Source organism: Protopterus annectens, chromosome 12.part0 (genome assembly GCF_019279795.1).
Source record: "Protopterus annectens isolate FY-2018-M chromosome 12.part0, PAN1.0, whole genome shotgun sequence".
NCBI classification, from domain to species: Eukaryota; Metazoa; Chordata; order Ceratodontiformes; family Protopteridae; genus Protopterus; species Protopterus annectens.
In genome coordinates this window covers 956,528,297-956,549,536 of record NC_056746.1, presented here as the reverse complement: position 1 = coordinate 956,549,536, position 21,240 = coordinate 956,528,297, and the positions used below count along the sequence as shown (strand labels likewise).

The following is a 21,240-nucleotide window of genomic DNA, read 5'->3' as shown; positions in this document are numbered from 1 at the left end:
GCAATCTCCATTCAGGACTTCCGTGTACTGTCTGGCATGCACGGTACCTCTTTTGCTGTTACAAGTTTTGGCATTGTAAAAGTTCGATGATGTGACGTAACGATCTTCTTGTCTCTATTATGTGAATTTCAATATTTTGGCATTTCAATATTATGAAGTTAATACAAACAAACACACAGGCAGCATCACCTTGAATCATATATCAAAGAGTCACAGTATCTCATTTCAAAAGCCTATAATGCAAACCTCCACACAACCCAGTATATCCTAGTCATAGATAACTCCATTGTGAGACACACCGATGCACCACTCACCAGGCTGTGCAAAGAAAGGGTCACAATCAATTGCCTATCAGGTGACAGTATTTGCCACGTGATGTTAGCACTCAAGTCCTTGGACAACATGTACACAGCTGTGGAAGTAAATGACTTGAGATGTACTTCCCTGTACTTTGAGAAACATGATGGAGCTCTTGGAATATGTGTCTGAGGTAAGTATGAACTTTAACTTGAGCAGCATTTTATTATCACCAAAAATGCTACAATATGAACAAAAGACTATTGACTTCACCTATTAGCTTAGTTTATGGTGTCATTCAAAAGTGTTCCAATATATATCAACCTGAAATGAGATGATAGACAGCCCTAAATGTTTTGCCAGGGCTGGCCTTTACCTATCTCCAAAGGCTTTGTATATAGGCCAAACCTTTGCCCATCCCTCACCCTTGTAGTGCCTTTTTAAGCAACATCAGTCTTCAAAATCTTCCAACATAACAAAACAATCAGGATAACAGAAGTGTACTGCTACTCATGGTTAGGTACCTGAACAAAAAAAAAAAAAAAACTCTATTCTCTACAAGCACTCCTTAGCCAGGAAAACACTGATACATAGGTTCATAGATAAGTACTAGGTTAGCTAGCTGCCCTTGCAGGTCATTTTAAGCCTAGCAGATTTCACATTTTGTACTCAAAATAACCTATACCATTTGGTTATATATTGGCCTTATCCATCCTGTGGGTAATAATTTATATATTACCCCTAATGAGAATAACTGGGATCATACCATAGATAATTTGAGGGAACCCATGCATGGAATTAAGAATTTTTGAGCTGCCATTGTCTATTATTAGTAGGTGAATTTTCTGTTTCCCATCCCTAGATCTGTGTCTGTGTGACCTTTTTGCCCTTTGGTTTGTATGCTAGTTGAGATATTTTGCAGGCACTTTAATGTTTTTGGGCATCTGTTGGGTTTAAAGACCCTGATTTTCTGAAATATAACCAACCATCCACTTATACTGTGTTAACGCGGTCAGTAAAAAAGCTGAAACATGCATGTCCACAGCTAGTGGGGTTTGGTTTTATTGGCCTGAATGTAAACAAAAAGACTTAAAAAGTAAAAAAAAAGTCATGGGCATTCAGAAGCCATGTAGCTGAAACACTTGATGTCCGTAAGGGGTCATTTGCAAATATCACATGGGCTTCTATTACAAGAGGTTTAAGGTGTCACACAGTGAAAACTCTAGCTTTTACTAACTGGTTTCTCTGTATGACCTCTTTACCCTATATATATATATATATATATATATATATATATATATATATATATATATATATATATATATATGGAAGCACTACAGAATCCTGAAAGCCCAAAATCCTGAGACCAAAATCCTGAAAGTTCAAAATCCCGAAAATTCAAAATACTGAAAACTTAAAATCCTGAAAACACACAGGATACAAACACTTACTATATTCCACTACAAGTACATACAGAAACATATTACTCTTCAATTATATGCGGGGGCAAGCCCCTGCACTTCCATGTGGGCTGCACCCCACACCCTGCTACTTAAATATATCAACTCCGAGATTGCACTTCACCACACTAAGTGCAATCTTGGAGTTGATATATATAAGTAGCAGTGTGGGGCCCATGAAGTGCAGGGGCTTGCCCCTCTGCTTATACTTGCAAAACAGTAATATAGTTTGTGTTTTATTTCTTTTTGCATGTACTTGTGCTGGAATAAGTATCCTGTGTGTTTTCAGGATTTTGTGTTTTCAGTATTTTAAGTTTTCGGGATTTTGAACTTTCAGGATTTTGGTCTCAGGATTTTGGGCTTCAGGATTTTGAGCTTTCAGGATTCTGTAGTGCTCCCATATGTGTATATATATATATATATATATATATATATATATATATATATATATATATATATATATGTACACATACACACACACACTGCTACTAACATATTCCAACTCTGAGATCACACTACAGTGGGGATATGGATGAATTTCCAATCCCCACTGTACCGCGATCTCGGACATATAGTCGAACATATTTATGTGAATGCACTACTGCATTCGCATAAGTGTGTTTGACTATACAATCCACTTGACATTTTGCGAACAACATTCTGATTTTTAGCATTACTGCCAACAGACTGTCATTTGCATAAATGATAGTAAACCATATATATATATATATATATATATATATATATATATATATATATATATATATATAAAACACACACACACACACACACACACACACACACACAACTATCTATATACACACACACACACACACACACACACACACACACATATATATATATATATATATATATATATATATATATATATATATATATATATATATATATATATATATATATATATATACGGCCACGTTGGTGCAGCTGTTAGCATTGTTGCCTCACAGCAAGAGGTTTTCTGGTTCAATTATCAGCTGGGGTGCCTTCTGTGTTCTCAGCTGGGGTACCTTCTGTGCAGAGTCTGCATGTCCTTCCTTTGGTTGCGTGGGTTTCCTCTGGGTGCTCTAATTTCCTTCCACACTCCAAAGACATGCAGTAGGTGGACTGGACATTCTAAATTGGCTATAGATGGGAGTGTGTGTATGAGTGAGTGGTATGAATGAACTACCATAGCAGGGCTAGCCACCCAGAGGTGTTAACCTTGGCTCCAGATGATTGTCACTGTTGAAGTGACAGCCTGACCCCATGTGCAAAAATGGGGAAAAAAAGGAGTTGAGGAAGGACGGATGCAGATAAGTTTAGTGACAACATTACACCAGTAACAATCACTAAAGTAGCACAAATTCCTGAACCCCTTTCTCCCTTCAAGATTGTTATGGAATGTGTCCTAACTCCATCCTGTAAAGCTAAAAATGCCACCTCTATGGGTCCTGTTTGCCCAATTCACAGTGTCAAGTAGGCCTTCTCTGAACCCCTCCCAAAACTGTTCAACTTAGCATAGCCATAGGATGTCTTTTTCTGAGGCATTAAAATTCTGTCATTATATTCCATCATAAGGGGGGATCACGCCTCAGATCCCTGGAACTGTATACTCAGCCAAATTTTTAAAATTGGGACACGCTATATCTGATTTCTTAAGATCCTATTTAACAAAATCATAGTGATATAGACCTTTCACAGTATGACTTTTCCCAAAGGGAGACCATGCATGCTTAATTTAATACACTTCTTTGAAAGGGTCACTGAAACCATAGAGAGTAGCCATGCAGTTCTTATATTCTACTTGTATCTGGCCAAAGCCTTTGAAACTGTTCCATTTACAGAATTGTAAATAAGCTTAAAAGCCTAAATGTAGACCCCTTTGTTGTGAAATGGATACCAAACTGGCTGGCAAATAGAACCCATGTAGTTAAAGTAGTAGATGCCACCTTAAAAATGGTAACTACTGTCATTCAATAGGACTCAGTACTGGGACCCCTTCCATTTGGATCTATGTTTCATACTTCCAAACCACTAACCTGGACATATGGCTAACTAAATTTGCTGGTGACTGCTAGCTGGCTATTGTCATTAACTCAGCATTTAATACTGTGTTGCTACAGAGGTAAACCAGTGGTGCATTAGATACAGACTTAAATTATATACAAAAAAGTTTTAGTATTATCATCGTTGGTAAACAAATCTCAACAACAGCTTACATTATATACAGCACCCCATTCCAGACTGATAAAGTTGTCAGATTTCTTAACACCGTTTTAAACATTCCATATCCTTTTGAGTACCATGTAGCAATGGTAGTCTTGAAATGCTTTTGTCTAGTCTAGATAATAACTACTAACCTCCTGTCACTCATGCCTATATATCATCTCTCAATTCCCATATCTTCCATCAGAAGTTCATTGACAACTCCAGCCTTATTCCCTCTCACCTCTACACAGCTGTTTAGTTTCATACTACCACAAACTAATCTCTAAAAAACACACTCTAAGAACCAAAATGGTTGACCTATACTGTTTACATTCCCCAAGCCTTAAAACTCTCTGGGGGGAATATTCAATCCAACTTCCTCCCTATATCCACCCCATCCCCTCCAAAAAAACCATCTCTCCTGCAAGGCACTTTTCAATCTCTTCTTGTCTTCTCACAGTCCACACTAACATAAGAAGTAGCTATAACAAGATACCTAAATTTCATGCTTGGCTTGTCCAACACTCACCTGACATTGTGGGTACTAACTGAGACCTGGCTGGAAAATGAAACTAATGATAATGAGATACTCGGCTCAGACTATAACGTCATAAGAGAGATGGGCAAGTTGCAATTCTAAACACACTTACCTCTCTCTACCACCTCTAACTCCTCCTCAATTTGACAATGCAGAAATTCAGATCACAACTCTCAAAAAAAATCACAAATCTGTATACATCATAGGAGTCTATATCCCTCCTTGTAACAATCATGGCACTACAGAAGATGTGCCCTGCTGGCTCACATCTAACATGCCTCTAGAATAATTAAAACTAGACAACTTTAATATTGGCTGGCCCTCACTCTACTCTAGCAATTAATTTCAAAACATAAATCTGTATAGACTGTTCATCTCCAACTGACTAATAATAAAAACAACAGAGGAACCACTGTAGACCGGATACTCCGCTCTACCCATAGTAAAATCTATACTTTAGGAACTCTCCCTGACTCTCTAACTGACCTTCTCCCCATATTTGCTTTAAGAAAACAAACATCCAAAGAGAACATCGGTACAACATGGCATATGACCTCTCAGATTTCAAAAATGACACCTTCATGTCAAACAATGACCAGTACCGAAGAATGCCAAAATATGATGCATCCCACTTTAATAATTTATTCATAAGCATACTATACTTTTTTCTGACTGGGACTAGTTTGTTAAGTCAAAGCTTGCCTGGGTAACAAATAAAACTTAAGTTAACCATCAAAAATTTAAGAAACCGAGAAACAGAACCAAATATTAAATCAAATCAAACAAAAAATACTACAAGAATCTCCAAAGTCATAATCATGACAACCCAAATTATTCTGGTCTTCCATAAATTAGCTGCTAAACCCTAGCCACTCAATACAACCCTCAACAAGAATCAATTCAGACAACCCCATAAATATCGCAAATGTATTTAACTCCAACTTTGTTACTTCACTTTCATCCTTACTCAATAGCAACAACCAGAACAATACCCACAGCAAATTTCAACCACTAAAATCTCCACACTCCCTATCCCTCAAATAATTCCCTATCGCTATCATTAAAAAGACTTCTGGTCAAACTAAATCCCATCTCTCTAGCATCTGATGACCTACCTGGTGAATATCTAAAACTTGCAGCATAGGCCATAGCCTACCCTGTCTCTATATTGATTAACTGCTCTTATCAATGACTCCTATGTACCACATCTATGGAAAAATTGCTACATCGACCCCATCCATAAAGATGGTCAATCAAATGAGCTGACTAATAATAGGCACATTGCTATTCTATCCCCTCTAACCAAGGTACTTGAAAAATGCAATCAGTCCCAATTACTTCACTATATTACCCCAAAACATTTCTCTCTCCCTCACAACATGGTTTATGTCCACCATGGAACCTTCAAAGCTATCCTTACCTTCATTAATACATTCAACACAAACAGAGATAAAGGCAACCTAGTATCAATATTCTTTCTTGCTCTAATGCTTTCAACACTGTCTCCCACACTTTTCTTTATAAAAACTCCCATGCCTAGGCATTGATAACCCCTCCCTCTCCTGGTTTTCCAGCTACCTTGCTAATCAATACCAAACAGTGAAATAGCTGACTGACATCTCACCATTTCTCCCCATATTGGTTGGAGTTTCATAGGGATTCATACTGGGTCATATCTTGTTTAGTATTTTTGTAATGACCTTGCCTTGACAAACAAGAATGCCACCCAGATGCAGTACGCAGATGATTTAGCCATGATCTGCTCAGCAAAAAACCTTGAATCGCTATAACAGCTGACTCCAGAATTTTTCTTCTCTGTAGACAACAGACTGACCTCCAGCCATATTCCTCAACCCCAACAAATCAAAATTACTTCTCTTCAATCCAAAACATCTTGCAATAAAAATCATCTTTCTCTGTTACCTCCTCTAACAAAATGAAAATACAACTTGTCATCCATACCAAACTACTAGGAGTTCATATAGACGAAGCCCAAAAATTCAGTGTCCACATAGATCACATAATTAAAAAGGCTCACCAAAAAAGAGTCAAACAATATCTATCTTATACAATTAGATCTTGTATTAGTGCAATCTCCACCAACTCACCCACCTTGCTCTCTGCTGCGCACTTATCTAAACAAACTTGAACAATGCTTGAACAACCCCACCAACTCATACCTGCTCAACTCCCTACTATCCATAATTCATCCACCCACAACCCCTTTTTCCAATTTTGCACATGGGGTAAGGGTGTCACTTCAATGGTGACAATAATCTAGAACCAAGGTTTACACCACTAGGTGGCTAGCCCTGGCATAGTTATTCTTCCACACCACACAGTCACATGCAGACTCACACCTATGGCTAATTTAGAGTGTCCATTCCATCCACTGCATGTCTTTGTAACATGGGAGAAAACTGGGGCACCTGGATGAAACCCACATGAACACAGTGAGGACATGCAGACTCCGCACAGAAGGCATGCTAGCTGAGAATGAAACTAGGGAACCTCTTGCTGTGAGATGACAACATGATTTGCTGGTCCACTGTGTAAGCCCATAAGCTACTATGTAAATCAATGAGTTTTCATCCTTAACAAACCTAATACAGCGTTACTACCCAACTAGGACTCTGCTCTTTTGACAAAGCCTTACTACTTGTATCCAAACCTAACAGCTCAGTTGGCTGCTACCTATACTCTCACATAGTGCCCAAAACTTGAATCTACATCCCCCTAACAGCTAGACAAGACCCATCTCTAAAGTCTTCCAAGCTTTAACTAAAAGCAGACCTATTCAGTTCACGGCACTACAAGTCCTCTCCCTCTGATTATCTGCTCTCCTTGCCAAACTCTTTATCCCTTCTAAAACAGAGCAACTGCATAAAATTATAACTTACAATATGTCTGAATACTGTAGCAATAGTGTAATGAACAACTGCCATTAAGACTATGCCTGTTTGTATATAATTCTACTACTGATTTATTGCTCTTCATGTTTATGTATACAAGGTATAAAACTGACACTTCCCATGCTTAGGTATTGTGTATCTATGTTAGATGTCATTGTTAATGTTCAACTGTATTGTAATGTATTGGAATGGAGATTTTCTCTTCAGGCCTCCAGTGAAAATGGGTCCTGAGCCTAGTTGGACTTTCCCAGTAAACAAAAGCAATAAATAAATAAAAGAACCTCACCCATGTCAAAAGAAGTTGTCATTTCTCTAAACTCTGCCCTAATTAAACTAATTATAGAATGCAGTGTCTCATTTACTGTTTATCTATTGAAACACATCAGGCAGTTAGACAAACATCTGAGGTCCTTAACCTTAATGGTGAGATGATTATGACCTTTATACTGAATTTTTGCCTTGTAAACTTTGAGTCTAGCAACTGGCTTTGTCCCATGGGAGTGGCTCACAGCTCTTGTGATGCAACTCCATAAGAGTGGCCTCACCTCAGATTCCAGGAATTACAGAATCATCAACCTAATGAGTCTTATATGCAAAGCCATGGAATGCATGATAACTGACCTAATTAACTTTAATATCAAAAATCTTATCAGACTCGTCCCTCAGCAGTTTGCCTTTGTCAAGGGTAGTCCTATCTAATGAATCGTGTGAAATTCTTTGAGAGGGCTACTCAGGCTGCAGACTGTGTACAGTCTGGCCACACAGAGTACTATAGCCTCACCAAGTCATCTGATACCATGACACATAAAAATATAATAAACAAGATGAAGGAGCTCTGTCTTGACCGTATATGGTTAGATGGATAGGCAACTGGCTTAGAGGCAGGACTCGTGCAGTGAGAGCGGGGAATGCATCCTCTGGGAATGAATGTGACTAGTGGAGTCTTGCAGGCATCTGTGCTGGGACCTCTGCTGTTCAGCATCTACTTCTCAAACCTCCACAAAAATGTTTGGTTAACAAAGTTTGCTGATGATTGTAAGCTGGGAGTTGTCATTAATTCCCCCTCTGACATAAAGGCACTCCTGTAGGACCTCACAGTTGTCCATATCTGGTATACTAAAAAATGGGCTCAAACTTAATGCCAAAAAGTACAACATTGTAGCATTTGCTAAGTACCCACCCCCCAGCTCCAGCTTATAAAATAAACAACATACCCCTTCAAAATGAAAGGATTGAGAGAAACCTAGGTACTTGGGTGAACAGCTCCCTTATATATGGTCTCCACATTGCAACAGTGTTTAGGAAATCATTTCACATTGCGCAACTCAGAAAAAATAATTTTTTTCAGATCAAAAGAAGTCCTCATCTCCTTGAAATCTGTAGTAATTAGACTCATCACTGAGTGCAATGTCCCTTTTGGTAATTTATCTTACTAAGCATATCAAGAAATTTAAAAGACCACTGATATTTAGAACTAAAACAATCAGGGGATTAAAATATCTGAACTATCAAGAAACACTGGAGGCTTTATCTTTATACTCAGTTTTATACAGACTCCCTTGGGGTAATATATACCTTGTTTATAGAGCTATAAGGGATCCAACAGTCCAAGAACTCTGATACCTCCATAAATCAAACAGTTCAGCTTGCACCAGGGGCCAGAGAACTAAATATACTCCAACAAATAAGTAAGAGAAGGAGAAATTATAGATTTGTCACACAGTGCCTACCTCTTTTCTGGAACAAACTTCCTCCCTAAGCTAAGCAGTGGGACACAGTGTTTTCCTTTAAAAAGGAGGTAGACAACTGGATGCATACCTCTCAACTGTCTGGATTTTCCAAGAATGTCCAGATTTTTGCCTCATATTTTTATTCCATTCCTCTTAAAATTTGTGGTTTTCTGGCAAATCATTGAGGATTGAAGCCACTAAACAATGAAGGACATTAATTTTCAGACAACATACCCTTCAGAAAATGCATGCTAATGCAAGTCTGATTATTCTAACAACTTTCCAAGTTTATAGGGGAGATATTTAAACATTGTCCCTATTTTTGAGCCTTTGCCCCCTCCCCCCATTATTTCTGGCTTTGCCCAGATTTCTTGTGCTAAGAGTTTGAGTGGTATGACTGGATGGATATTCAAAAATTCACCCCTGGTATGATTGGCCACAGGTTAGTCAGAACATGAATGATTTAGAGATCCTCTTATCTGATTTCAGATATTTTGCTGTCACCACTAAACTTTGAGACAGGTTTCACCCTTGCTTTGGCTCAACAACATGGATCTTCACCTTAATGCTAATAATATTAAAATCCATGTTTTTTTTTAATTTGTTTATTAATGTAATGGTGAATTGTCACTGGACTCCAATGCTGATATAAATGAAACTGACCTTTATCTAGCCTTAACATTACCTTTCTTGAAGAATCCACCATTGAGGAAGTATAATGTATTAAACTGTTAGGAAGTATGACTGATGGTCAGCTAATATCAGAAAAACCTGTAATAAATACTGTCTTTAAATCAAATGAAAAATTTGTCAGACTATGCAGAGCAAAACCTTTCCTCACCCTAGTCTCTTGCATCATTACGGCCACTGAGTAATTAACTTTCTTCACTACTACATTCTGTCCATCTTTTTATTTGTCTTTCTCTTTCCTTACACAAGAAATTTAAGCAAATGTACAATAAAATAGTTTGATTTTCTTCTCTTCATAAAAGTCATGCTCCCTACTTTGTCTTTGTCTCCCTAAATGAACTCCACTGGTTGCAGTTCAATAGCAATTTGGTTCTCTGTCTCCCTAAATGAACTCCACTGGTTGCAGTTCAGTAGTAATTTGGTTCTTATTCAAAATTAGCCCATAACATTATTCATACCTAGTGTGCAAGAAAATGTAATGTTCCAGCAGCATGTACAAAGTAAGCTTAGTTAAACCACTGCACTTCTCTCTCTCTCTCTCTCTCTATATATATATATATATATATATATACATCTACAATCTATCTATTTAAAGCAGACACACACAATCGAACTTATGCTAACTACTGAAAACATACTTCCCATGTCTAAATGTCTTTTACAGATAACCCTGATTTTGTCTTGTTCCACTTCAAAGGTATAACCTTATAATAGAGAGATTAATGTTAATAAGTATTGTAATATATTGAATTAAATATTTGTTTGTTCAAAAACATGCATGTTTATCCAGACAATGTCATGCTATCAATTTGCTCAGAAAGACTAGCCATATTTAAAAAAATAGACAAAAGGTCTCCAGGTTTATTTAAGTCTTTACCTTAATCTTCTCAATGAATTATGGTGTAAGCAAATCAGTTCTTGTTTTAACCAGAAATAGGTATATTGGTCTGAGACTGGTTCTAAGCTGCATTATGAGAACCAATACAAGGAAACTAAGGCACTTGGATCTAGTTTATTGAAAATGTTAGACATACACAAAACAAAATTATGAAGCAAACTCAAAATGTGAATTAAAAAGAGGTCAATGACATACCAGATATACCAGTGTTATTATTGCTGATAGATCCAAAGCAGCAGATTTCTATTTGGAAAAGGAGTTAAGTATGCATAGGCTGCATCTAGTGTCTCCAGAATATCTCTGCTTGTATTATACTTGCACATTTATACATAATACAGTTCTGATCAATGCACCTTCAAAGAATCAGAAGTGTAAGACAATGGGAACCCAGTTTAGTTTTAAAGAAATAAACAATGCAAAGCATTATAGACCCTTATGAATGTATACTCTAAATTTCATCGGCAGTGTGGAATACTGTTTTTTTTAATGTAATACACCACCAGCAGCAAAGTAGAGTTAATAGCTTATCATGTTTTCTAAATGCTTACCTTACCCATATTTTATACAGCTGCTCTTCCCTGGACTCAGACACTTTAATAAGATAATGAAAAAGTGTTAGATCCTAGTGCACTCTCCCAGGAATGTAAAATGAACATCTCCTGCAGTACAAAAAAATTCAGGATAATTACCTAAAGTGCTCCAGGTGCCACTAACAGCTCAACATCAATTTTTTTTTTATGAGAGGGTCAGACTGGCTGAAATAAAATGGATGAGAATCTGAGTAGGACTCTCCACCAGTCTTGTAGAACTGGATAAAATCACAGGTTCTCCTTATTACATGTACTAACTTGCCTCTATAATCCTTGAGGTTACATACAGTTGTGGAAGCATGATTTTACACCTCATCCCAGGAAAAAAAATGCATGAGCATGGAGACATTAAAGTGAGAGTGTAGTTATTTAACAGACGTCAGCTAAGTATTTATTATCACAAATCTCATATTGTCACTTATATTCTAGTGACACGGGCAGCAAATAGGTACAGCTAGTGTGTCAGTCATGAGTATGATAGCATGTCCTTCATATTTCAGACAATTGGCAGACAACCTGGTATGTGACCACAGGGTCATTGAGCCACTGGACAAACAGCTCTATCACCCAAAGATGCATTTCTAGAAATATTCCTGTGGATAATATCAAGTCATAATTGCACACGGCTTACCCAGAGTATCACATGTAGCCAGTATCGCTGTAAATTTAAAACAATGCTAAATGCATATAGGTATTTCATGTTAGGTCAATACAGCCACCCAAATCACACCTATTATAATTTGTCATTGATTCCACTAATATCAAGTTTTCTGATATTGCTTGTAAGCTTACCAGTAACATAAAAATGATTAATGTTACGGTAATTAACTATCAAAAATGCAAGCTGACTAGCATTATATGCACATTATTATGCCTTAAGAAAGTTAAAGTGCCTGAGCAAAAGGCATTGTTTATTATATGAAACCAAAAATGCCAGTGTGTTTGCCACCTTAGGAACTCTGACTTTTAACTGATCCAGTAACAGATCTATATTTCAAGTTTGTATAGTAAATATACTGCATGGCACATGTGTGTGCGCGCGCGTGTGTTTATTTGTGTATCCATATACATATACATACAAGAAATGCAAATTAGCTTACTGTGCAAGTTTTCTATGTGGCATGATACCTCGTATGTAACTTCATAAGTGACAAAGTTAAAAAAATGAGGTATGAGATGTTAAAGTGTACTGTCAAATAAATTACTTAGTATCCCTCGCTTCTTTCATATATGCATTAAGAGAAAAAAATGTAAAAGCATAACAGATGTGTGGAAAATATAAACATATTCAACAAATCTAGCAATATTCTCTTTAAATATATTCCATATTTGTTAAAACTGTGAAAAAATGTATCTCCTGTTCTTACTTTTTTGCAAATAGTTTTAACAAATATGAATATATAATTTATTTTGTAACTTTGACATCCATAATGTATGCATTATCTTCATTTACATAAAAGTGGTCTTTGTAAACTGAACGACACAAAGTTTGTAGATATTTTTATATTGTTCTCATGTTCCATGTTAAAGTTATGTATAACTGTTTTTGAAAAACAGGGAAAATCTATTTCTTTGGCTTCAGCTGCTAATTAGCTCTATAAAATATATGTAAGTCACACAACTAGTTGCCTGAAAAAAAAAAAAAGCTGATGTGTTAAAATGATGAAAACCTTTCCAAGGAAAAGTGATTTTATCCAAGTGTTGAAGGACTGTGAACCCACGTTTTAGGATATTTGTTGACCGCAGTGACACTGAGTAAAAGTGTCACTTACACTATGATGAAATCACATAAAGTCAAGTAACACAAAGTAATATCAGTAAATACACAAACATCACATAAACTATAGCAGTGTAGATTATGTCCTCAACAAATAAAAAGATAAAAAATGGTCCAAAAATAATTCTACGTGGGCCAGAGCCTCTACACCCCACATGCAAGGGGCTTTAATACCTGAATTCCACTAAATATTAACATCAATTCTGTAATTCCTGCAGAGTATTTCCCTTACCATAAACCACTCTCATCAGCTAGACATGAAAAAATTCATAAAACATTGCAAAAAGATCAAACATGATCCAAAAATAATTCTATGTGGGCCAGAGCCTCCACACCCCATGCAAGGGGCTTTAATGCCTGAATTCCACTAAATATTAAAATCAATTCTGCAATTCCTACAGAGTATTTCCCTTATCATAGCTACCACTGTCATCAGATAGACATGGAGAAATTCATAAAACATTGCAAACTAATCTGTGATACTATTAACTCAAAACAATATAGTATAAACAGGCAAACTAGTGTGTCTTAACTACAGAAAGAATCTGCAAGATTGGCTTTCTCATAGTCATTCATGTTATGTGCAAAGTACACATTGCTAGCTGTAAATAACCAATTAGACTCTGAGTTCTACATTTATATGATTTGACAAAGACTTTTTCAGAAAGCTGACTGATCACAAACAACCTTCAACCACCTGTTGCTTCTGATCTGTCACTCAACAGCACAGCGCTCAAGTGAAAAGAGCTCAACAGTACTGCAATTCATTGCAGTGGTATTGATACCATATCCTACTCCTGTATCCCAAATAAAATATATATCACTTTTTGGGATATGGCTTCGACCACAGGAAATGTTTCATTTTTGAGGAATCATGATATTTGATGACTCGTTTTCTTACCACTATATGTTTCTGCTGATTTAGCCATCATGTTTTGCATGTCACAAATTGTATAATTTTTCTAGATACACATATTGTAAAACATGTGTTAAACATTTTTTCTGTCTCTTGTTCTCCACAAATGAGTATTAAGTGCTGTATAATGTGTTCTTCTGCTATAAGCACATTTCTTCAGGTTAAAAGTAGAAAGGATTTAAAGGAATATTCTTTCAACTAAATCAGACCATATGTTTTGTAAAAATGTGTCTAGGATAAGAGATGACTAGAAATCAAGTTAAAAAACTGAGAGACAGAGAAAAACTAGATCTCATTTTCTGCAGTTTAAATTAGTCATTTTAATTGCAGAGCAGAATGTACAATAATTAAAAATACTGCACTTATGTATCTTGTTCCTTATACAAAAGAAATAAAAAATTAAATAATCTTGTATAATGTAAAACATAAATATGTGAAACAGTGCTTACAAACATCACTGTGTTAGGACCAAAATATTTTTTGTTTCACTGATATAATACTAAATAACAGTGCTGTATATCTGCGATGGCAGAGGCCTTGGAATGCTAAAGCTGGTTCATGCACAACTTCTTTTTTTCCAAGATTTGCTGCAGTAAAGTTCAAAACTGGTCTTGACAGTTTAGAGCAGCCTCCTCTGAAGTGCCTCTGAATGTCTGCACGAATCTGTCCACTGACCTCTCAGGCGTTCAATAACAAACCCGATGTTTGTTCCTTAGGGTGAAAACCTCCGAGGTCTACACCTGTGTTGCCCACTTTGGTTAGGTTGTACCAGTGTGTCACATTCTGACATCAGGACAGATCTCTCTTTTCCTGGTGTTTGCTCAGCAGTATTCTGATTAAGGAATTCTTCTCAGAAGAAAACTTCTATGGCCTGTGAAACCTGGATGAAAAAGAGATCACACATTTAAACATAAAGTGAATACTTTTATTCAAATTGTAGCAAACACAAACCTTCATTTAACAAGAACAGTACAGTAAATGCTCTTTCTGAGAAATAAACTAATTTTGTAGAATTAGAAAATTCTACTGACATTGGCTCTACCAAGAACCCACTACAAAAAAAATCTCTTAATTTACAGAGCTGAACTCCATTTTAAATTTTAAAGTATAATTAATCTAAAATGTCTGTGTGTGAGCTTTCCAAACCCAGTGGAGGTGGCCATGTTGTCCTGGGACTAATGTGAAATTATGGAAGGAAAAAATGAATACACTGGTAGAGTCTGACAAAATCTTGAGAAAAATTCTAGGAGGTTTGCTATCTGATGAAGTCTACTGGATGAAAGTGCTCATAGGAAAACTCAATAAACTGGACAACATTAAGAAGCAATTGGATTGTCATTCATTTTTTGGAAAAGGGTCAATTTATGAAAAGTCCACTGTACACTGATCAAGAGTTTGACAGGATCTACCAGCATAATTGGCTTTTCTTTCCTTAGTTTCATTTCAAAATATGTTGCACTGTAATGAAGTTTGTGAAGATTTTCTTTCCTAGAGATCATAGCCTTGTTCCATTTTTAAATCTTTGTTTTAACCTTAGAGAATGTGCTATACTGTGTGGGTTTGACTTGATAGAGTTGCAACTGTTTGACTTAAAGTCTGCTACCTGGTGTTCTCTGCAGATCAGCTAGAGTATAAAATAAACCTATATCCCATGTAAAACAAGGCAGTCAAGTCTCCAAGTTTATACAACCCATCTGAACGTAGACTAGTTACGGTAGTAGGAGAGGCATCTAGTCCCCACAGCTTTTTTTCCAGTTGGTGCACAAACACTACCTATCTTCTACAGTAAAATGCAATAATAGTTTTCTCAAACAAATTCTGTTCAACACATGAAATCTCAAGTCAGCTCACCAACATCTGATACATTCAACCACTGAAAGAGGCTTTAACATGAGTCTTCTGAGTGGGTGGGTGGGTGGGGGGTGGGGTAACTTCCTTGCTTTCCATGTTTGGCAAATTGAGTTTTGTTGGACTGTGATCAAGATTTTGTGTGTCAGTCATTATCCATTCAATAAGAGAGACTGCTGCTAATAATGGGTATACTGCTGTTTTAAATTCACAGCTGCTGATACATGCTACATGGTCTCACTCAACAGTATGAATTTGTATATTTGCACATATGGCCATAACACATGGGCACCAAAAACCTCTGATATTAATTTGGTTTGTGTCTCATACTAAACAGGTCCTATAAGCATTATTGCTGTAGACTTCTCACAGAAATCAGAAAGACTTCAAGCTGGAAAAAAAAAAAGATGGAAATTAATGCAAAAGCCTTTTGAGATGTACTGTAAATGAGGGTCAACTATTATACCATGGCATATGTAATGTGACTAAGAACTGCAGGTTGCCAATGGTAGTGAACTCATGTCACTGGTGTATTTGCTTAGCAAACTCTTTTAAAGTGTTCTTATAAAATGCAGCAGGGTAAGAAGAACTTGCTAGCTATTGTGATTTTATAGTAAGACTGGATATCATAATGGAAGTAATTATTTTACAGCTATAGGAAGATATCTGCACCCATGATAGACTGTTAATTATTCTTCACTAGCACAGCTAAGCCTTTGGACTGCCAGTGTAGAATCTGATAGTAATGTGTACTGGGTAGTTCAATTCAGAAATGGAAAAAGCACGTGGAGTGTACATGGTCAGTAGCGACAATCATCACAAGGTATGTATGCCACTGCACTTACAAAAACAGTATGGTCAGTGGCCATTGCACTAACAAAAGACTACTGACAATATTTGTCTTTTTTTCTCTCCATGGTGGTCTTCATAGCAATACAGTAAAAAAAATGACTTAATGAAATCTGTACAGCCTACATATCTTTTAAAGCAACTGGTCAGACAAAGTTAGGAATGTCAAGTAGAGAAATTGGCATATTTCTTCTTCACAGGAGAGAAAAAGCATATTCTCTTTGTGGCATGTGAAAAGCCATCATTCTTTGTTTTTTTATATCTCAGTTATCTAATAAATCCCTGACACTTTAGTGATGCTACTACACACACAAAAAAAAAAAATCGTAGTTTTCTCATTCTTTCCAGAACCATACTCGGAGTTTGTCACATTATGAAATCAATATGTGTATTAAACTGATGCAAAGTAAAATCTGTAAAGTATCTTTCTTTGCAAAGAAACAGATTTGTAAGTGCAGTGCCTTCAGTTGTTTGGGTCTAAAATATTTGAACAAAGCATTCCTAATAAAATATCATCTACTACTGATGTGTCAAAAAAGGCAAAAATGAAACCAGTAATCTTCAGGTAACTAAAATGCTGGGACTCGAACTGCTAAATCCTGAAATATGGAGATCGAATGACCAAAAATTCATACTTATATACTACAGTCTGTCCGAGATTTCCATTTCTCTGAATATTCATGTTTTTTCAAGGTATGGTGATCTTGCAGGTGGTATGTATAAGTTCAGGAATTTAGGGGAATTGCCTCCTGATAAAAACAAGTTTAAAGGAGAAGAGTTCTGCTCTGTATTCGCTTTTTTTTTTGTATTTTGAGATCCAGGAATCTGTGTCGATATTTCATTAGGAAACCAATATTTGTATGCTGTGTCTAATACTGAGTTTCGATTTTGTTTAATTTTAATTATTTATTACAAAATTACATACATGTGAATTCAGTTTTGTTTACTTACACTACTTCTACCTATAAACCTTATTTCCTAAAATCTATTATCATCTTTGTAATGATGACTACAAGGAATACTGTACCCAGATTGGCCAGCAGGAGTTTTTGGTTACAATGTTAGCCATATAGAATAGCCTTGCTGAAAATGGGCATATTTTACATATTTTAATTAAAAAAAAAAGCATACTGGTCACCAATAACCATTTGTGTGATGGCAGTAAGGTACTCCAAGAGTCAGCATAGTGCAATAATGGTTCTTGCAGGTACATACAATACCCCACAGCAATGTCTCATTCTCACCTGAGGTGAGATGCTACACAATCACAGTATGCCTTCTAAGATTGACTGTTACTTTAACTGATATCCCCCCATGTTGGATTAAGACTCAATAAAATGCCTCAAGCAGTACACTGCTGCTTCAGGGTAAAAAGAAACCAGCAAGGTTAGATAAACACATTTGTGAAATGCACATTATTTTATGCAGATTATCATAATAATATGCAATGAACAGGATAAACAGAGAAATTATGGTAAATGAAGATTGAACTAAGTCTCAATATATTTCACTGGCATTCTCTTGAAAGAATTAACTATGCTTTTAGCCCCAAAAAGGATCACTTTAGGAAACCCTTCATATCTGTTCAATGTATATGCAATATTAGTTAAATTCACTTAGTAGAATATTAATTTGAAAGCAAGTAGAAGACACTGACCTTGTCAAATGTTTACTTGATGCGTGCACTTCCATTTCATTGCTTTTGTATTCATTTAATTCTTTTCGGATAGCAGCCTAAAATTGCAAAAGAATACAATAAAAATACATTAATGCATCAACTTAAAAATTCATTGTACTTTTAAAAACTTAATCTTCTGAACAAATTTCTACATTTTGAAAATGTTAATTTTCCCAACAGATTTCTATGTTATTTATTGAACACAAATAAAATAAAATAAAAATAAATAAATAAAATAAACAAAGAACCTTAATGCACACAGTTAAAATTAATGGGACTACAGCAAAACAGCTTGCTTTATGCCTTTTCAATACATAAAGGCAAGAATTGCTAGCAACATTTTCACAGTTATGGCACACACAGCACTTGCTACACCTGAACAGATGTGAGAGACTGAGAGATGGGGAGATGAGGTGTGAGAGTACACTCAGAAAAAACAGTGGTGGCCAGTCACAATGCTGCACCCTCAATCATCCTGAAACATGGTCCAGCAGGCACTGTTAATCATATATTACAGTGCTATTCATTAAACTAGTAAATGCATATAGGATTGTGTCACAGTAAGAGTAATGGAAACGAGTGCCCACTGCAGGCTCATTTCTATGGTGTTAAAATGTGAAAATGTGTCCTTCCTAAACTATGCGCTTATTGAACTGCTCTTGTTATCCTCACCTTGTCTGCCAGCCTATTGATACAGACATTTCTATAATGCTCTGCCAGCCTGTTGATACAGATGTCTTGATAATGTCCTGAGTCTCTTGGTTTCTGTTAACCAGCTTGATTACACACACACAGAAACACATATACAGCTACACGTAAGTGCATGCATACACATGTGAATCTACATATATTATACTGTTGCATCTGTACTGTTTAAGTGTATACCTATAATGATGTAACAAGATGACACAGTACAAGAGCCCTCTCAATGCTCATCTGCTTGCCCAAATATTACTTCAGGGCATAGAATGACTTATTCATCTTTCATCTGATAAATACATTTTTTACATTGAAAAATGCCCCATAGATCATTTTCTCCACTTGATTATAGCATATAATATATTTTGCCAAAACAGGAGTGGCTGATCCTACCAGTAGTCTCTAAGATATCTGTGGTGATACACTTCTTAAGCAGAAGCTCATCCGCTTGTAGGACTGCTCCTTCCAAGAAAAGATAATGCTCACAGCTAACTTCCTGAAGAGTATACTATGCAGTGTAGTTCCTCATCCCAGTTCAGAACTTCATTACCATCCCTTCCATTCAGAGCTACTTCTAAAACTTGGCTCCCAGCACACTTGAGTGGGATATACCTTCAATTTGGATAGAAAGTCGCTAACCAGTGATGCTGAGTGGTACTTATGCATTTTCTGCCAGCATGTGCAATATGCATTCATTTGCATACGCAAAACTCAATATCCTGACACTGTGGGCATGCGCTTGACAGAAAATATATGTACTCAAACACATTCAACCTTCAAAGAACAGATTTCCTTTAATATGTAGCATGTGGTGCAAATCTAAAGCATAAGGCCTTAATTAAATCAAGATATTGTGTGGTTGATACCTTGTCTGCTGCTGATAATCTCGTCCATGGCTTGTCTGCTCGTCTGTCATAATCCTGTGCTTTTGCAACCTCTACATAATCACTGAACCGGATCAAAATTTTTCTGTCCCTCAGTTCATCAACCGTAGGTCTTTGATTGAGCTGTGATAAAAGTAAATATAAAAAGTGTAAGGACATGTAGCAGAAGGAAATAGAAGTATGCACTCTCATTTTATAATATCACATGTTTAGGTTAAGCTATGGATTTGCACTAAAGGAATTCCTGTATTAGTAAACCACACTAGAATGTCAGGTCTACTGAAATAAGCCCCAACTTAGAAGTAAAGTAAACCAAGATGACTGAAGACTTAAATAGCTATCAAGTAGGATTCTGAAAGCTATTTGATAACCAGTAATACAGAGTAATACTGGATCTTTGATTGCAGCCATATTGTAGGGTATGAAGTGCAGTGATTATGATCCAGTATTTGAAAACAGACAAATCAGTTAAGGGCTTCTATAGACTGCAACCCAATGTTAGTAATTGTTAATCACCCCTGTTTCATTTGTTAAGTGATCAGGTATCACGCTAGACAGATAAACCTGCCAGTACTGGCTAACAAACAGCAGTGTCAGAATAAAGAAAAAAAAAAAAGAGATTTATTTCTGCCTGTTGTCTGTGCTGGTAATGTGTGTTTGACTTATTGTAACATAAGCAAATCCTTACACTGTCTTTCTGACACCAGTCACCAAGTGCTTTACAGCTTTGAAAGCTGGCAAAACACTTAACCGTTTCACTTTTTTTTTTTTTGTAAATAGCAGTACACTGAGCAGATAAAGCTCCATGCACTACAAAGTGCTTTGCTCTGCAGGTGAATTTCTTGGCCTCCATGTCTTGAGCACATAATATGCAGGATATGATCGGTGACCCACTCATAATACTTTGTATTATGTGTTTGAGGCATGTATGCCACGAAATTCACCTTGAGAGCAGAACTCTTAGCATCCACATTGAGATCACATAATAATAGTTTAGGATCAGAGAATAAAAGAAAAAAAACAGTGCAAAGTGTTTTGCTGGATTTCAAAGCCATAAAGCACTTATCAAGCACCATCAAACAGACACAAACAGCAATATTTTCAGATAAAGTCAAGGACAGATTACTGACATAGATGGCAGGCAGAAATTAGGCTGTTTTACACTCTGCTGCTGTCGTTCGCTCCCTGGCACTGTCAGGTCTAAGTGCCTGGTGAGAACTCCAGTCTTAATAATCCAATATTAACAGAGCTAATAACTGTTAA

At 36.4% G+C, this 21,240-nt stretch overlaps 1 protein-coding gene across 3 annotated transcripts in view; it reads right to left on the bottom strand.

Moving 5' to 3' along the window:
- Positions 1–14,319: 14,319 nt before the first annotated feature.
- PHACTR3 (phosphatase and actin regulator 3) overlaps positions 14,320–21,240 on the bottom strand; it is a 1,988,889-nt gene continuing 1,981,968 nt past the window's right edge. For all 3 annotated transcript variants that reach the window (XM_044089987.1, XM_044089989.1, XM_044089988.1), the window contains 3 exons: positions 19,960–20,100; positions 18,374–18,450; positions 14,320–14,899 (listed from right to left, as the gene is read on the bottom strand). In XM_044089987.1, coding sequence (XP_043945922.1) covers positions 14,884–14,899; positions 18,374–18,450; positions 19,960–20,100 — 234 coding nt within the window. In that variant the 3' untranslated portion in view covers positions 14,320–14,883. The remainder of the gene's footprint in view (positions 14,900–18,373; positions 18,451–19,959; positions 20,101–21,240) is intronic.